General features: G+C 56.8%; 1 protein-coding gene across 1 annotated transcript in view; it reads left to right on the forward strand.

Moving 5' to 3' along the window:
- Window positions 1–11,918, forward strand: part of AJAP1 (adherens junctions associated protein 1) — a 207,859-nt gene extending 195,941 nt beyond the window's left edge. Inside the window, exons 6-7 of the mRNA XM_014952421.1 lie at window positions 2,229–2,359; window positions 11,334–11,918. Of these exons, the coding sequence (XP_014807907.1) occupies window positions 2,229–2,301 (73 nt within the window). The 3' untranslated portion in view covers window positions 2,302–2,359; window positions 11,334–11,918. The remainder of the gene's footprint in view (window positions 1–2,228; window positions 2,360–11,333) is intronic.
- The last annotated feature ends 2,939 nt before the right edge of the window (window positions 11,919–14,857 follow it).

Genomic DNA, 14,857 nt, shown 5'->3' on the forward strand with positions numbered 1-14,857 from the left:
CCCCGGCCCGCGTGCCCAGCGCCCTCGACATCTTCACCGCCTACAACGAGACGCTGCAGTGCTCCCACGAGTGCGTCCGCACCCCCGTCCCCGTCTACGCCGAGGAGGCGTTGCATTCGCCCGGGGATTATAAAACAACCTTCAACGGAAACAGGTGAGGAGGAGGCGCCAGGTCCCGGCAGGTTGGGGGTTCGTTCGTTGCCAACGTGCCCTTGTGGCCCCCCAAGAGGGCCAGTGGGATCCTGGGCTGCGTAGGGAAGATTGGGCCCAGGAGGTGGAGGGAGGAGGTTCTCCCCCTCTGCTCTGCACTGGGGAGGCCACAACTGGAATCCTGTGTCCAGTTCTGGGCTCCCCAGTTCAAGAGGGACAGGGAACTGCTGGGAAGAGTCCAGTGAAGGGCAACACAGAATCACACAGAATCATCTAGGCTGGAAGAGACCCTTGGGATCATCAAGTCCAACCATCTACCCTACTCTAAAGTTCTCCCCTACACCATATCATCTCCCTGAAAGGGGACACAACGAAGATGATTCAAGGATTGGAGCATCACGAAAGGGGACGCAACAAAGATGATTCAAGGATTGGAGCATCTCCCTGATGAAGACAGGCTGAGGGAGCTGGGACTCGTTAGTCTGGAGAAGAGAAGGCTGAGGGGAGCCCTTATTAATGCTGACAAGTATCTCAAGGGGGGGTTGAAGGAGGATGGAGCCGGACTCTTTTCAGTGGTTGCCAGTGAGAGGACGAGGGGCAACGGGCACAAGCTGGAACATGGGAAGTTCCACTCCAATGTGAGGAAGAACTTCTTTGGGGTGAGGGTGGCAGAGCCCTGGAAGAGGCTGCCCAGGGAGGGTGTGGAGTCCCCTTCTCTGGAGATCTTCAAGCCCCACCTGGATGCTCCTGAGTGATGTGCTCTGGGCAACCCTGCTTTGGCAGGGGAGTTGGACTGGATGATCTCTAGAAGGTCCCTTCCAACTCTAAGAATTCCATGATTCCACTCTGGGGGTCTGCTACCCCCTCTCAGCCCCGGGAACTGCCTTCCCCCAGCTCTCCAAGCCACCAAGCTGCTCACCCACCCCATAGCTCAGCGTGGACACGGCCCCTGGACCACTCATCCCACCGAGGTGGCTCGTGAGCCCTGGCAGCCTTGGGCACCGCACGTTTTTTTCAGTCCCCAGCTGCCTCCAGCACGTTAAACGCTGCTGGATCCATCTCCCAGCCTTCGTGCTGTCTGCGACGTGGCGCGGAAAGAGCTGCCGGGCTGCGAACGAGCCGGGTGATTAATGGAGGAGCCTGAAGTAATGATGCATTAACGAGGGGGGGCTTTGTGGCAGCTGGTGGCACGGCAGGAGAGATGCCAGCCCCAGCTCTGCCTGCCCCTGCCTGTGCGGGGAGGGTGGGAGAGTGACCACCCCACAAAAGCCAGAGGAAGGACCAGGAGGAGGGTTTTGAGGAAGAAAAAGAGCAGCTCATGCCCCAGGCAGCCCGTGGTGTGCGTGCCACCGCAGCTGGTGGCACTAAGGACAGAACCCTGGGAGCCAACAGCTTTAATAGACATCTTTTAAGCCATCACCTGCATGCACGTGGTGCGGGGGGGGTTGCTGGTTCACGTTTTTCAGGGTTTCCCCAGGTTTTGGAAGGCAGAGAAGCTTTGGGGGTTTGCAGATCGTTCCCTTGAACATCCTCTGTGCACATTGATTTTGGTGTGATTTAAGGTCCCTTCCAACCCAACCCATTCTGTGATTCTATGGATTGCCCCCCACCCAGGGTGCCCTCCTTTGGGCTGGAAGGGCTCCCTTGCTGCTGTGCCATGGGGTGATGCTCTCTGGGACCCCACTGGCCTCGGTGTGTTCCCATTCCAGCCTGGCAGAGCTGGCGATGGGCACGGCAGCCCCACAGGGGACCCACGGCAGGGGGATGGAGGGACAGGGGGGTGGCATCATGCCCTGGTGCCCTGTGGGGTCGGGCATCCCCAGGACGATGGGCTGTGTTAGAAGATGCTCGTGCACAGGGAAAAAAACATCCAATATTGCACTCCATCTCTTTCTCCCCCTTTCTCTGCTTTGCATCACCTGGTTTCCAGGGCCAATAAGCTCATTCAAAGCACTACTTCAGAGAGATTATTTTTTTTTTTCCTCTAAAAAAGCTGATTTTTGCAGCAGGCCTCCTCGGTTTGCTCCTTGTGTGTTTTGTACCAGCACCTGCAAGCCCCCTTTTTCTGCTCGCTGCAGACCCTCGTCTTCTGACCGGCATCTTATTCCTGTGGCCTTTGTGTCTGAGAAATGGTTTGAAATCTCCTGCTGACTGGCCGAAGCCTGTTTGACTTCTGGGGGCAGGGCAGACGCCGTCGGGCTGTTTCCTGGTACGTACCACGCTCCCCCCACACCATCCCCATCTCCATCACCCCGTCCCCACCATCCCCTGCCCCCCCAGCAGCCCTTCTCCTCCCTGCCTGGTGCCATCCTACCACTCCTTTTGGGACATCAGACCAGAGTGTTGCCTTAAAGAGTAAAGGAATTTGGCAGAAAATACCCCCCCACGCTGTATTCCAGCTTATCCTTAGATTTCAGAGGGGCTGGGGGCTTCTGAGTGGTCCCCAATGCTGGGGTGGCTGGAGACATCTCCCTCCGTGGAGGAGAGGTGGGCACCACCATGGCTTTTCCGTGGAGGTGAATTCCAGACCAGCTAAAAGGCAGGGACTGGGATATGGATGTGGACTTTGAGGGCAAAGAGTCCCTGGGGCTGCCTTGAACTTCAGCCTGGTCTGGTGGCCCCAGCTCACCTTGACACTTCGGCAGGCGACAGAACGGCCTGATCTGTAATTAACCTCATGTTGTGTGATGGACAGAGAGCCCATCTCCTTCGGGAGCCAGGCATCCCGCACGCACGCTCCATCCCTACCTGAAAGCTCTGTTGGTGATGTTTGCCATCATTAACACCTCCATGCTCCCGCTGCGAGGGTGCTGGGGTCCTCCTCTTCCTCCTTCTGAAACGGCCTGATCTGTAATTAACCTCGTGTTGTGTGATGGACAGAGAGCCCGGCTCCTTCAGGAGCCAGGCATCCCACACGCACGCTCCATCCCTACCCAAAAGCTCTGTTGGTGATGTTTGCCATCATTAACACCTCCATGCTCCCTCTGCGAGGGTGCTGGGGTCCTCCTCTTCCTCCTCCTGGTGCTAGGGTCCTCCTCCTCCTGGTGCTAGGGTCCTCCTCCTCTTCCTCCTCCTCCTCCTGGTGCTAGGGTGGTCCTCCTCTTCCACCTCCTCCTGGTGCTCTTCCACCTTCTCCTGGTGCTAGGGTGGTCCTCCTCTTCCACCTCCTCCTGGTGCTAGGGTGGTCCTCCTCCTCCTCCTCCTCCTCCTAGTGCTAGGGTCCTCCTCCTCTTCCTCCTCCTCCTCCTCCTGGTGCTAGGGTCCTCCTCCTCCTCCTCCTGGTGCTAGGGTCCTCCTCCTCCTCCTCCTCCTAGTGCTAGGGTCCTTCTCCTCTTCCTCCTTCTCCTCCTAGTGCTGGGGTCCTCCTCCTCTTCCTCCTCCTGGTGCTAGGGTCCTCCTCCTCTTCCTCCTCCTTCTCCTCTTTGCCCATTGGAACCTGACCCTCCAGCCCGTGTGTGCCATCCCCAGGGTTCATGCCTGGGGTACTGCTGCCACCAAGGATCTCAGTGATGTTGGCACTGGTTTTAACAGTTCCTCATCTGGGGAATTTTTCCTCTTTTTTTCTTTTTTTCTGAGCTGGTTCTCACCTCCTTGCGCTGGTGTTGAAGGTGCCACGGCTGATAGGGGTGGCAGGAGAAGCAATTAGGGTTCCCTGCCCCCCAGCTCGCCGTGGGGCAGCGGTGCCCGCTCGAGCCGCCCGCTCAGGTGAATTAATTGGCCTGTCCCAAGTCCCGGCTGTAATGAATCATATATTCAGCAGAAATGAAATTTCCAGCCTTCCCTGAACTGCAGCTTGCTCGGAATGGCCTGTTTAACATTATGCTCAGCTATTGAACACAGAAATGTAATTAGATTAGAATAGAAGGGGAAAAAAAAATAAAAGAAAAAAGTGAATGTTCTCAGCTGTGCTGGGGGGGCTGGCCCTGTCTGGGCAGGGTGGGGGTTCAGCCATCGATCCCTGTGGGGTCCCAATGGCTCTGCCCCCCCTCCAGAGCCACCCTAGGGCTTTGCTATTAATGTGGAAAGACTCTTACTCCCCATTTGTTAACATTCTTTGGGTATTTCTCCCACTCTTTTGCTGTGGCTGCATTCTGGGGGGGTTTGCCTGGCTGGGGGGGTGCTGATAAACAGGAGAGGTTCTGGGGGGGCTTCCTCAGCAGCACCTGTGGGCACTGGTTTGGGGAGCAAACGGCCAGAATCCGCTCTGCCTTTGCCACCGTCAGCTTTGTGGTTTGTGATGTCAGTCTGTTGGCTTAATATGATTTTTAAAAAGCCCCAAACAGCACTAAAAGCCATGCCAAGTCATACTTGGGGGCCATCAGCATCTCTCCTGCCTGAAGTCCCAACACTAAAAGCCACGCCAGTCGTACCTGGGGGCCATCAGCATCTCTCCTGCCTGAAGTCGAGGGATGGAGAAGGAGCAGGTCCGTGCTGGTGCCATTCCCAGTGCTCCTGCCCATGGTCCTGGGGAGCTCTGTGCCAGAGACCCTGTCCTGGTCACTGCCGTGGGTTTCTCTAAATAGTCCAAAGCAGGTCCATTATGCCTTATTAAATCCTTGAAATTCTCATTGACCCCTTTTCATGGAATCCATAAAACGTGTATTGACGCGCTCAGGAAAAATCTATCCGAGTCGTAGCTGGAGCACTGGGTCCATAATAGCCTTTCAATTATTTATACAGTTCTGGAAGCTGATGTTTGGTTTCATTAACATTAAAAAATTAAGCCCAAAAGCGTTCTCTGTATGTGTACACGTGCACGTGTGCATTTGCAGCGGGGTATTTCTGGAATAAGTGGTACGTTACGGTAAAAACCAGGCGATGGCTACCTTGTGTGGGGAGGAACGCAGAGGGTGTCACCATGGCATGGGTACCAGGAGAAATGGTGACTCCCTGGAGTTTCTGGGGAGCCTGGGGACCAAAGATGCTTTGCAGCCCCACGCAGACAGCGTTTTGCATGAGTGTGTGCCAGTTGGGACATCCCACGGAGAAAATGAATATTTCAAGTTTCACATGTCGCTGTGTAAGGTAGAACCTTCCGAGAGCAGATGGCACTGAGATCTCTCCCCGGCAGAGTGTCCCCTGACGTGGTGGCTGCCTCGTGCTGTCACCGGACAGATGCTGTGAGCAGGAGGAGGGGGAGGGGACAGAGGATGCTTTTCTAGCTCTGGTTTCCTGGAGGAGATGCTGCTGGAAGAGGAGATGGAGCTGCCTGGGGCTGCACCACTGGAGGGGTGGCATGTTCCTGAATTTGCAGGAGCAGCAGCGTGGCCTGAAGGTGGCAGCTGGTGGTGGCCTGAAGGTGGCAGCTGGTGGTGGCCTGAAGGTGACAGTTGCTGGTGACTTGAAGGTGACAATTGGTGGTAGCCTGAGGGTGACTCTGGTGGCCTGAAGGTGGCAGTTGGTGGTGGCCTGAAGGTGACAGTTGCTGGTGACTTGAAGGTGACAATTGGTGGTAGCCTGAGGGTGACTCTGGTGGCCTGAAGGTGGCAGTTGCTGGTGGCCTGAAGGTGACGGTGCTGGCCTGAAGGTGACGGTGCTGGCCTGAAGGTGACAGTTGCTGGTGACTTGAAGGTGACAGTTGGTGGTAGCCTGAGGGTGACTCTGGTGGTCTGAAGGTGCCAGGTGGTGGCCTGAAGGTGACAGTTGCTGGTGACCAGCTGCACCTTGGCAGAGGTGGAAGGATGCAGTAGAGCACCCGGAGCCTCCTGGCTGGAGGGTTTACCTGCAGCTTTCTCTTCCCAGCCCCTTTCTCTCGGCGTGTGCAGGGGATGGAGGGGGGTTGGGGGGAGATGGGGGGCTCTCCCCGCTCTGCGGACACACGGTGGGGTCGGACGCTGCACCGCTCTCCGCGCCGGAATCCTCTCTCCTTGGAAAGGCTCAAAGCACTTCACAAGTTTTAATTGATGGCACTTCACAGCTCTTGGCTGACTAATAAGCAAATTATTAGTGGTGGATGGGCAGAGTCTGAGCTGGAGGCACGAGAGGGACGATGTGGCTGGGGACATTTCGAGTAGAAGGGCACCGCGAGGCCACTTGGACTTGGATGTGGACTTTAGCTCTGACAGTCCATCTCTTGTGATCATTGTGCTGCCCAGATGGCAGCCTGGCACGTGGGGATGCTGGTGGCACCGTGAGGGTGCTGGTGGCACCGTGAGGATGCTGAGGGCACTGTGAGGAAGTTGGTGGCTCCATGAGGATGCTGAGGGCACCCTGAGGGTACTGAGGGCACCGTGAGGAAGTTGGTGGCACCATGGGGGTCATGGTGTCACCGTGGGGATGCTGGTGGCGCCATGAGGGTGCTGGTGGCACTGTGAGGATGCTGAGGACACTGTGAGGGTACTGAGGGCACCGTGGGGATATTGGTGGCACCATGAGGGTGCTGGTGGCACCATGAGGATGCTGAGGGCACTGTGAGGAAGTTGGTGGCTCCATGAGGATGCTGAGGGCACCCTGAGGGTACTGAGCGCACCGTGAGGAAGTTGGTGGCACCATGGGGGTCATGGTGTCACCGTGGGGATGCTAGTGGCGCCATGAGGGTGTTGGTGGCACCGTGAGGGTGTTGGTGGCACCGTGAGGATGCTGGTGGCTCCATGAGGATGCTGGTGGCAGCGTGAGGATGCCGAGGGCACCGTGAGGAAGCTGGTGGCACCGTGAGGAAATTGGTGGCACCGTGAGGGTGCTGATGATACCCTGAGGGTACTGGTGGCACCGTGAGGATGCTGGTGGCACCGTGAGGATGCTGGTGGCACCGTGAGGATGCTGGTGGCACCGTGAGGATGCTGGTGGCACCGTGAGGATGCTGGTGGCACCGTGAGGATGCTGGTGGCACCGTGAGGATGCTGGTGGCACCGTGAGGATGCTGGTGGCACCGTGAGGATGCTGGTGGCACCGTGAGGATGCTGGTGGCACCGTGAGGATGCTGGTGGCACCGTGAGGATGCTGGTGGCACCGTGAGGATGCTGGTGGCACCGTGAGGATGCTGGTGGCACCGTGAGGATGCTGGTGGCACCGTGAGGATGCTGGTGGCACCGTGAGGATGCTGGTGGCACCGTGAGGATGCTGGTGGCACCGTGAGGATGCTGGTGGCACCGTGAGGATGCTGGTGGCACCGTGAGGATGCTGGTGGCACCGTGAGGATGCTGGTGGCACCGTGAGGATGCTGGTGGCACCGTGAGGATGCTGGTGGCACCGTGAGGATGCTGGTGGCACCGTGAGGATGCTGGTGGCACCGTGAGGATGCTGGTGGCACCGTGAGGATGCTGGTGGCACCGTGAGGATGCTGGTGGCACCGTGAGGATGCTGGTGGCACCGTGAGGATGCTGGTGGCACCGTGAGGATGCTGGTGGCACCGTGAGGATGCTGGTGGCACCGTGAGGATGCTGGTGGCACCGTGAGGATGCTGGTGGCACCGTGAGGATGCTGGTGGCACCGTGAGGATGCTGGTGGCACCGTGAGGATGCTGGTGGCACCGTGAGGATGCTGGTGGCACCGTGAGGATGCTGGTGGCACCGTGAGGATGCTGGTGGCACCGTGAGGATGCTGGTGGCACCGTGAGGATGCTGGTGGCACCGTGAGGATGCTGGTGGCACCGTGAGGATGCTGGTGGCACCGTGAGGATGCTGGTGGCACCGTGAGGATGCTGGTGGCACCGTGAGGATGCTGGTGGCACCGTGAGGATGCTGGTGGCACCGTGAGGATGCTGGTGGCACCGTGAGGATGCTGGTGGCACCGTGAGGATGCTGGTGGCACCGTGAGGATGCTGGTGGCACCGTGAGGATGCTGGTGGCACCGTGAGGATGCTGGTGGCACCGTGAGGATGCTGGTGGCACCGTGAGGATGCTGGTGGCACCGTGAGGATGCTGGTGGCACCGTGAGGATGCTGGTGGCACCGTGAGGATGCTGGTGGCACCGTGAGGATGCTGGTGGCACCGTGAGGATGCTGGTGGCACCGTGAGGATGCTGGTGGCACCGTGAGGATGCTGGTGGCACCGTGAGGATGCTGGTGGCACCGTGAGGATGCTGGTGGCACCGTGAGGATGCTGGTGGCACCGTGAGGATGCTGGTGGCACCGTGAGGATGCTGGTGGCACCGTGAGGATGCTGGTGGCACCGTGAGGATGCTGGTGGCACCGTGAGGATGCTGGTGGCACCGTGAGGATGCTGGTGGCACCGTGAGGATGCTGGTGGCACCGTGAGGATGCTGGTGGCACCGTGAGGATGCTGGTGGCACCGTGAGGATGCTGGTGGCACCGTGAGGATGCTGGTGGCACCGTGAGGATGCTGGTGGCACCGTGAGGATGCTGGTGGCACCGTGAGGATGCTGGTGGCACCGTGAGGATGCTGGTGGCACCGTGAGGATGCTGGTGGCACCGTGAGGATGCTGGTGGCACCGTGAGGATGCTGGTGGCACCGTGAGGATGCTGGTGGCACCGTGAGGATGCTGGTGGCACCGTGAGGATGCTGGTGGCACCGTGAGGATGCTGGTGGCACCGTGAGGATGCTGGTGGCACCGTGAGGATGCTGGTGGCACCGTGAGGATGCTGGTGGCACCGTGAGGATGCTGGTGGCACCGTGAGGATGCTGGTGGCACCGTGAAGATACTGGTGGCACCGTGAGGAAGTTGGTGGCACCATGAGGGTGCTGGTGGCACCATGGGGGTCATGGTGTCACCATGGGGATGCTAGTGGCACCATGATGGTGCTGAGGACACTGTGAGGATGCTGAGGACACTGTGAGGAAGCTGGTGGCACCGTGAGGAAGCTGGTGGCACCGTGAGGAAGCTGGTGGCACCGTGAGGAAATTGGTGGCACCGTGAGGGTGCTGATGATACCCTGAGGGTACTGGTGGCACCGTGAGGAAGTTGGTGGCACCGTGAGGATGCTGGTGGCACCGTGAGGGTGCTGGTGGCACTGTGAGGAAATTGGTGGCACCGTGAGGAAATTGGTGGCACCATGAGGGTGCTGATGATACCCTGAGGGTGCTGGTGGCACCGTGAAGGTGCTGGTGGCACCGTGAAGATACTGGTGGCACCGTGAGGAAGTTGGTGGCACCGTGAGGATGCTGAGGGCACCGTGAGGCTGGGCTGGGCAGCTGCAGGGAGCAGATGTGAGGGACGGTGCTGCGGAGCGGTCCCCAGCCTGGAGAGCCGCAGGCAGCGCGGAGGTTGTGTCGGGAAACCTGGTGGAACTCGTCCAGCTACACGGCGAGCAGATGTTGAAGTTATTGCCTGGGGGTCAGATTCATCCTGCGCCAAGAGAAGCGACGGGCAGGAGGGTTCCTGTCCCTGCCAGGGAGCAGCAGCTCCTGGAGCCTCCCAGCACATCACTAGTGCTGGGATACTGGGAGCACTGGCTTGGGGATGGATGTCACCCCTCGGCAGCCCGGCGTATGGGTGCAGCAGAACCACCCAGCCCTGCTCTAGGGGGGTTTAGGTGAAAAGGAGGTGGTTTAGGTGAAGGGCAAAGCAGGCGAGGAAAGGATTTGTGCCAGGGAGGTCACTGCAGAATCATCTGTGTGGAGGAATGGGAGAGAAAACGCTCCATGTCCCGGTCCCAGCAGGTGATGGAGGGGACACAGCACCAGGCAGGGTCAGGAGCAAACCCAAAGGTGACATTTGTTGAAGGCTGGAGTGTCTTTGGCCAGGCAGCACAGCAAACCCTGGCTGTTTTGGTGCAATTTCTTACTGGCTGGGGGGGTGGTGGTGGTGTTTGTGCTTTCTAAAACAAAGTTAGAGATTTTGCTTTATTCTTGTCCTTAATCCTGCTCTCTTTGACTGAAAAAAAAAAAAAAACCCCGTGGAATGAGATTATCCCAAAATCTGTAAGGTTGATCAAGTGCTGACCTACTTTGCAGGAAGAGGCTATTTGGAATACGATATGAATTCCCCATTCTGCGCTGCAGAACCGTGTAAATGTTGGGTGTTGCTTTCGGAGAAGTGGCCATTTGAGACCCAAAATTTGTGCCGGTTAACGGTAACATCCACCTGACCCCAGCTTTTGCACAAGGCAGTTAAAATTTTACAGTGTTATATGGTAATTCTGTGCTTTGAACATGGCGAGCAGCTGCTGCCACGGCCCCGTTCTGCCTGACAACAGCAAATGGCTTGTATTAACATTAAGAGATAATGAGTCATCATAAAAAATCCAGGCTTGTCTTCGGAGGAATAACAGCAGTCCCAACACAGCCCCGGTGCAGGAGATTAAGGACTCTGTAAAAATCTGTCTCGCTAATTAAGGCTTCGCTGATTTGTTCTCGGAGACGGGATATATTGGGCATCTGGCTCCAAAATGATGTTGGAGGAGGAACCTTTGAACGTGAAGCGTGTGGCATTTTTTGGAGGGCAATAGTTGGCCAGTCTGAGGGCACAGCATGGATGTCATGGGTGCTCTATAGGCAGCAATTGTGCATACGCTGTAAATATATATATGTGCTGTATATATAGGGGTATATGTGTATATACCCATGAGGAGCTGGCTCAGGCACACAGAGCTGCATTACAGCATTTATTGCTATACATCAAGCCACATATTTATAATAAAGCAAGCACGCTAATGGTGGGGAGTAATTGTCTTTGCATAAAGGTTTAAAGATTACGTAGGGAGAGCTATTTCAGAAGGCGGCAAATAAATAGCTTAAGAGGAACTTCAATGGGATCTCTGGTTTTGATGCTTAACCAATTCTCCATTGATTTCTTTAGGGCATTTAACTTTAGAAAATCTTGTTAGTGCTCATCATCATCTTCTCATCTGCCAGAGCCCTCGCTGCTCTTAGCCCCAGTATGGAAAGCTGCAGAATGCAAGGATGCTCAGAAATAAATCAGGCTTTGCCAAAGGCCCTGAGGAGATGGCAGTGGGCAGTAAGGGCTCACCAAAGCCTCCTAGTCACTCCCTCTCGCCAAAAACATCCCCCTCCCAGCCTGAACATCCCCACTGTGGGGGGGCTCCCCTTGAAACAGGGCTGAGAATGGGCTGGGGCTTCCTGGGAGGCAGTGGAGTGGTTCCAGTCCCCCCAATATCCCACTTCCCCTGTACCCCGCTCCCCTGGGATGCTCCCGCTGCCACTGGTGTTCACTCCCCTGAGCTGGGAATAGGGGAACCCCCCAGGCTCCTGGGGGGGCATCAAGGAGTTGTGATGCGTTTCCCTGTCGTGATTTAATCTTTTTTTTTTTCTTTTTGTCCCCAACAGGATTCCATTGGTGAACCTGTAAAAAAATATAAAAAAAAATAATGGGTTACCTGTACCTACCATTTCTGTTTACCAGTAGGAGACTCAAAGAGCAGCGTTCTATGGGCCAAATATATTTTTATAAAAATGAACACGCCTATAGGTAACTGCGTTTTTTCAAAGAGAGCGTTTTTTTTGGGGGGGGGAAGGGGAGAAGAGAAGGACAAAAATGCGCGAGCGAAGAATCCCGTGGAGGAAGAGGAGGAACCGGTGAGGGACGAAGGGACGGAGCAGCTGGTTGGAGCCTGGACACGGACTGTGACTCTGAACCTGTGCCAATAATACCATTATGTGCCATGTACCGACGCAGAGACGCGGCGAGAAGCCGGAGCTTGTGGCTGCCGCCCGGATCCGGCCTGGAGGAGGACAACGAGCTGGGTGTCTCTTCTGGTGGGGTCATTCATTCCTGTCCATCCGCATACATACATATGATATGTGTAGAGAGGAAAAAAAAAAAATTAATATATATATATATATACACACACAAACACTTTTTTGTACTGTAGCAATTTTTGGAAGATCTTAAATACTCATTTTTAAAGACGATGTCATGGGCTAAAAGTCTCGTTTCTTTAACACGCATCGTACGAACAAGGTGAACTGATGTTTTCTACTTTGGCAACTTGCCTTTCAAACCTATATGTGTATATATAGGTAGACATATATACATATATATACGTGTGTGTGTGTATGTATAAACATATATATGTATGTATACATATATATATATATAGTTTTGGTTCTTTTTTTGGAGTTTCCAGTTGTGGCGATGGCTGGACCGCGGCGGTGGGGACGGCCGGGGCTGGCGTCGGTGCTGGAGGGGGGCAGAGCCTTCCTCCCCTGAAGAGAGGAGGACTGTGGTGGCTTCTGCACTGCCCGGGGGTTCCCCCAGCTCTGGAAGGGACGGCAGAGGCTCCGTCTGGAGGGACAGGAGAAGGGGAAAAAGGGAGCTGGGGTTGTAGCTGGAAGGACGCGTTTGGGTCAAGTTCATGAAGTGCATTGATGCTGTTGAGGTTCCCTCCTGCTGCTTGTGGGGCCACCCTGAGCCCCCTCTCCCTGCTGTGGGGTGCTGATCCTGCTCCTGCTCCTCACAGACCCTATGTTGGAGCTGGTGCTCGTGTCCCGTGGTGACTCCAGGAGCGGGGATTGCGGCACGGAGCTCGCAGGGAGCTTGCAGCAGGCAGGTCCCCCGGCTCCTGGCAGCTTGTTGTGGAAGGGAAGGGTATTTCCAGGCTTCTGGAGCCCTGTGGGGCAGATCCTGCTCCTGCTCCTCACAGACCCTATGTTGGAGCTGGTGCTCGTGCCCCGTGGTGACTCCAGGAGCGGGGATTGCGGCACGGAGCTCGCAGGGAGCTTGCAGCAGGCAGGTCCCCCGGCTCCTGGCAGCTTGTTGTGGAAGGGAAGGGTATTTCCAGGCTTCTGGAGCCCGATACATCATCAAGGTAGAGAGAAAGAAGCCCAAAAAGCCTGTGTCTGCCCCCAGTTTCGCAGAGCTGTGGTCCCTGCTGTGTTTATCACGTGAGATGCCTCAGGGCTGGCCAGGGATGGGTTTTAGGCACAGACTTCCAAAGGATGGGCCTCTCTCGGCACAAGAGATGGATTTCAGGAGTAGGATGTGGGAGGCTTTTTTTGGAAAAATGGCTTCTAAATTGACCATGACACCAAAGCTTGCTCAGCCCCTTGTGAGAAACGAGAGGAAGAAGCCAGTTGCCTCCTGAGCCAGCCCAAAGCCAGGGAGCCCCTTCCTTTGCTCCCGTGGTCTTGGCTGGGTCTGCCGTGGCAGGAGAAGACTCAGCCCCCCCTCTCCACGGGCAGGGGGATCGTTAAATAGCATTAAAAAGGGAATTTTGCCCAACAGTTTGCCAGGGAAGTGCAGTTCTGCTGGCTCCCCTGTGGTGTGTTGCTCTAGAGACAGGTCCCATCGCCCAGCTCCTGCTGGGGTGGGTGGTTTTGGTGGGTGCTGGCACACCAGCCTGCCTGCTGGTCCCCCAGGTCAAGTCTTTCCACAGCGTGGGGGCTACCACCGGTGCCGTGCCCCTCTGAGACAATGCCACCAGCAGAGCTGGGCAGGAAGGGGATGGTGGCATCAGGCAGGGGTCTCCCACCCTGCCCCACGTCCCACCACCCTTGGCTTCTGCTCTTGGACCCCTGCCCTGCTCCAGGCCCAGGATTGCCCACGTAGGTCGTGCTCACAGGAGACCACACCGCGCAGCTTCGGGCAAGGGTCTGCTTGAGGTGGGTCCTGGTGAGGTCCCTTCAGCATTAACATGGGTGGGAATGACAGCAGAGTTCAGACCAAAGTCCCTCCACTTCTTTTTGTAAACTGCCCTTCCTATGTAGTAGTGATTTTTTTTAGACTTGTCCAGTTACACGTTTCCGCTCATCCGCTAATTAGTCGACTCCATCTCTTTATGGTAGTGAGTGTGCAGTTAAAAGACAAAACAAAACCAAGTAGAAACTTCTGGTGTCGTGCATAGCCATGTGTTGCAGTCTCTTGTTTCTGGACCTTTTCTGCCCTTTCCTGATGGAATTGCACAGTCTGGTTGATTTTTCCCACCTTTTTGGAAGCCGCCTTGAAGTCTTCCTTCCATGCCAGACCCGGCAATGACCAGTTGGGCTTGAACCAAACTTCTCCTGAGGCACCAGCACCGTTCCTGGTGACTCCAGTGAGCCCTGAGCATCACCTCGGGCATGTTCTGCCAGGGGGTCAGCGCCCACGGCAGCCGGAGGGGGGGTCCTGTTGCCCCTGCCCAGGTTTTAGTCCGTGATGGAACCAGTTCCCTCTGGGGAGGTGGTTTCTGGTGAGCTCTGAGTTGGGTGGGCGGAAGCCGCCTTGAAGTCTTCCTTCCATGCCGGACCCGGCAATGACCAGTTGGGCTTGAACCAAACTTCTCCTGAGGCACCAGCACCGTTCCTGGTGACTCCAGTGAGCCCTGAGCATCACCTCGGGCACGTTCTGCCACGGGGTCAGCGCCCACAGCAGCCTGAGGGGGGGTCCTGTTGCCCCTGTCCGGGTTTTAGTCCGTGATGGAACCAGTTCCCTCTGGGGAGGTGGTTTCTGGTGAGCTCTGAGTTGGGTGGGCACCGGTGGCAGCAGAGATGTGTGCCCCCAGGGGCTGGGTTTTGGGGGGTATTTGGGGGTCCCTCAGACTGCTGCACCAGTGGGGGATCTGCACTTTTTGGGGTGTTTTGGCAGAGCAAAGCTTTCCATGGGGCCGGGCAGAGGGGTGTCTGTAGGGCAGCTCTTGTGTTTGGCTCCCCAGGGTGATGCCTCCTTCCGGGGGGGGCAGGGTCTCTCTGGAGGAGGGACCCCTGAAGCTTTAGAGAAGCTTTAGTCTTCCCTGGGAAAAGCAATAGGGGGGTGTGTGTGTCCCCTGGGGGTGTCCCTGGCTCTGCCCCAAGGTGAGGGACACAGCAGTGCCATGGAGGGTCCAGGAGGACACAGTGGTGCTATGAGGGGTCCAGGGGGGGCCACAGTGGTGCTC

This window comes from Calidris pugnax, unplaced genomic scaffold (assembly GCF_001431845.1).
Source record: "Calidris pugnax isolate Ruff unplaced genomic scaffold, ASM143184v1 scaffold217, whole genome shotgun sequence".
Taxonomy (NCBI): Eukaryota; Metazoa; Chordata; class Aves; order Charadriiformes; family Scolopacidae; genus Calidris; species Calidris pugnax.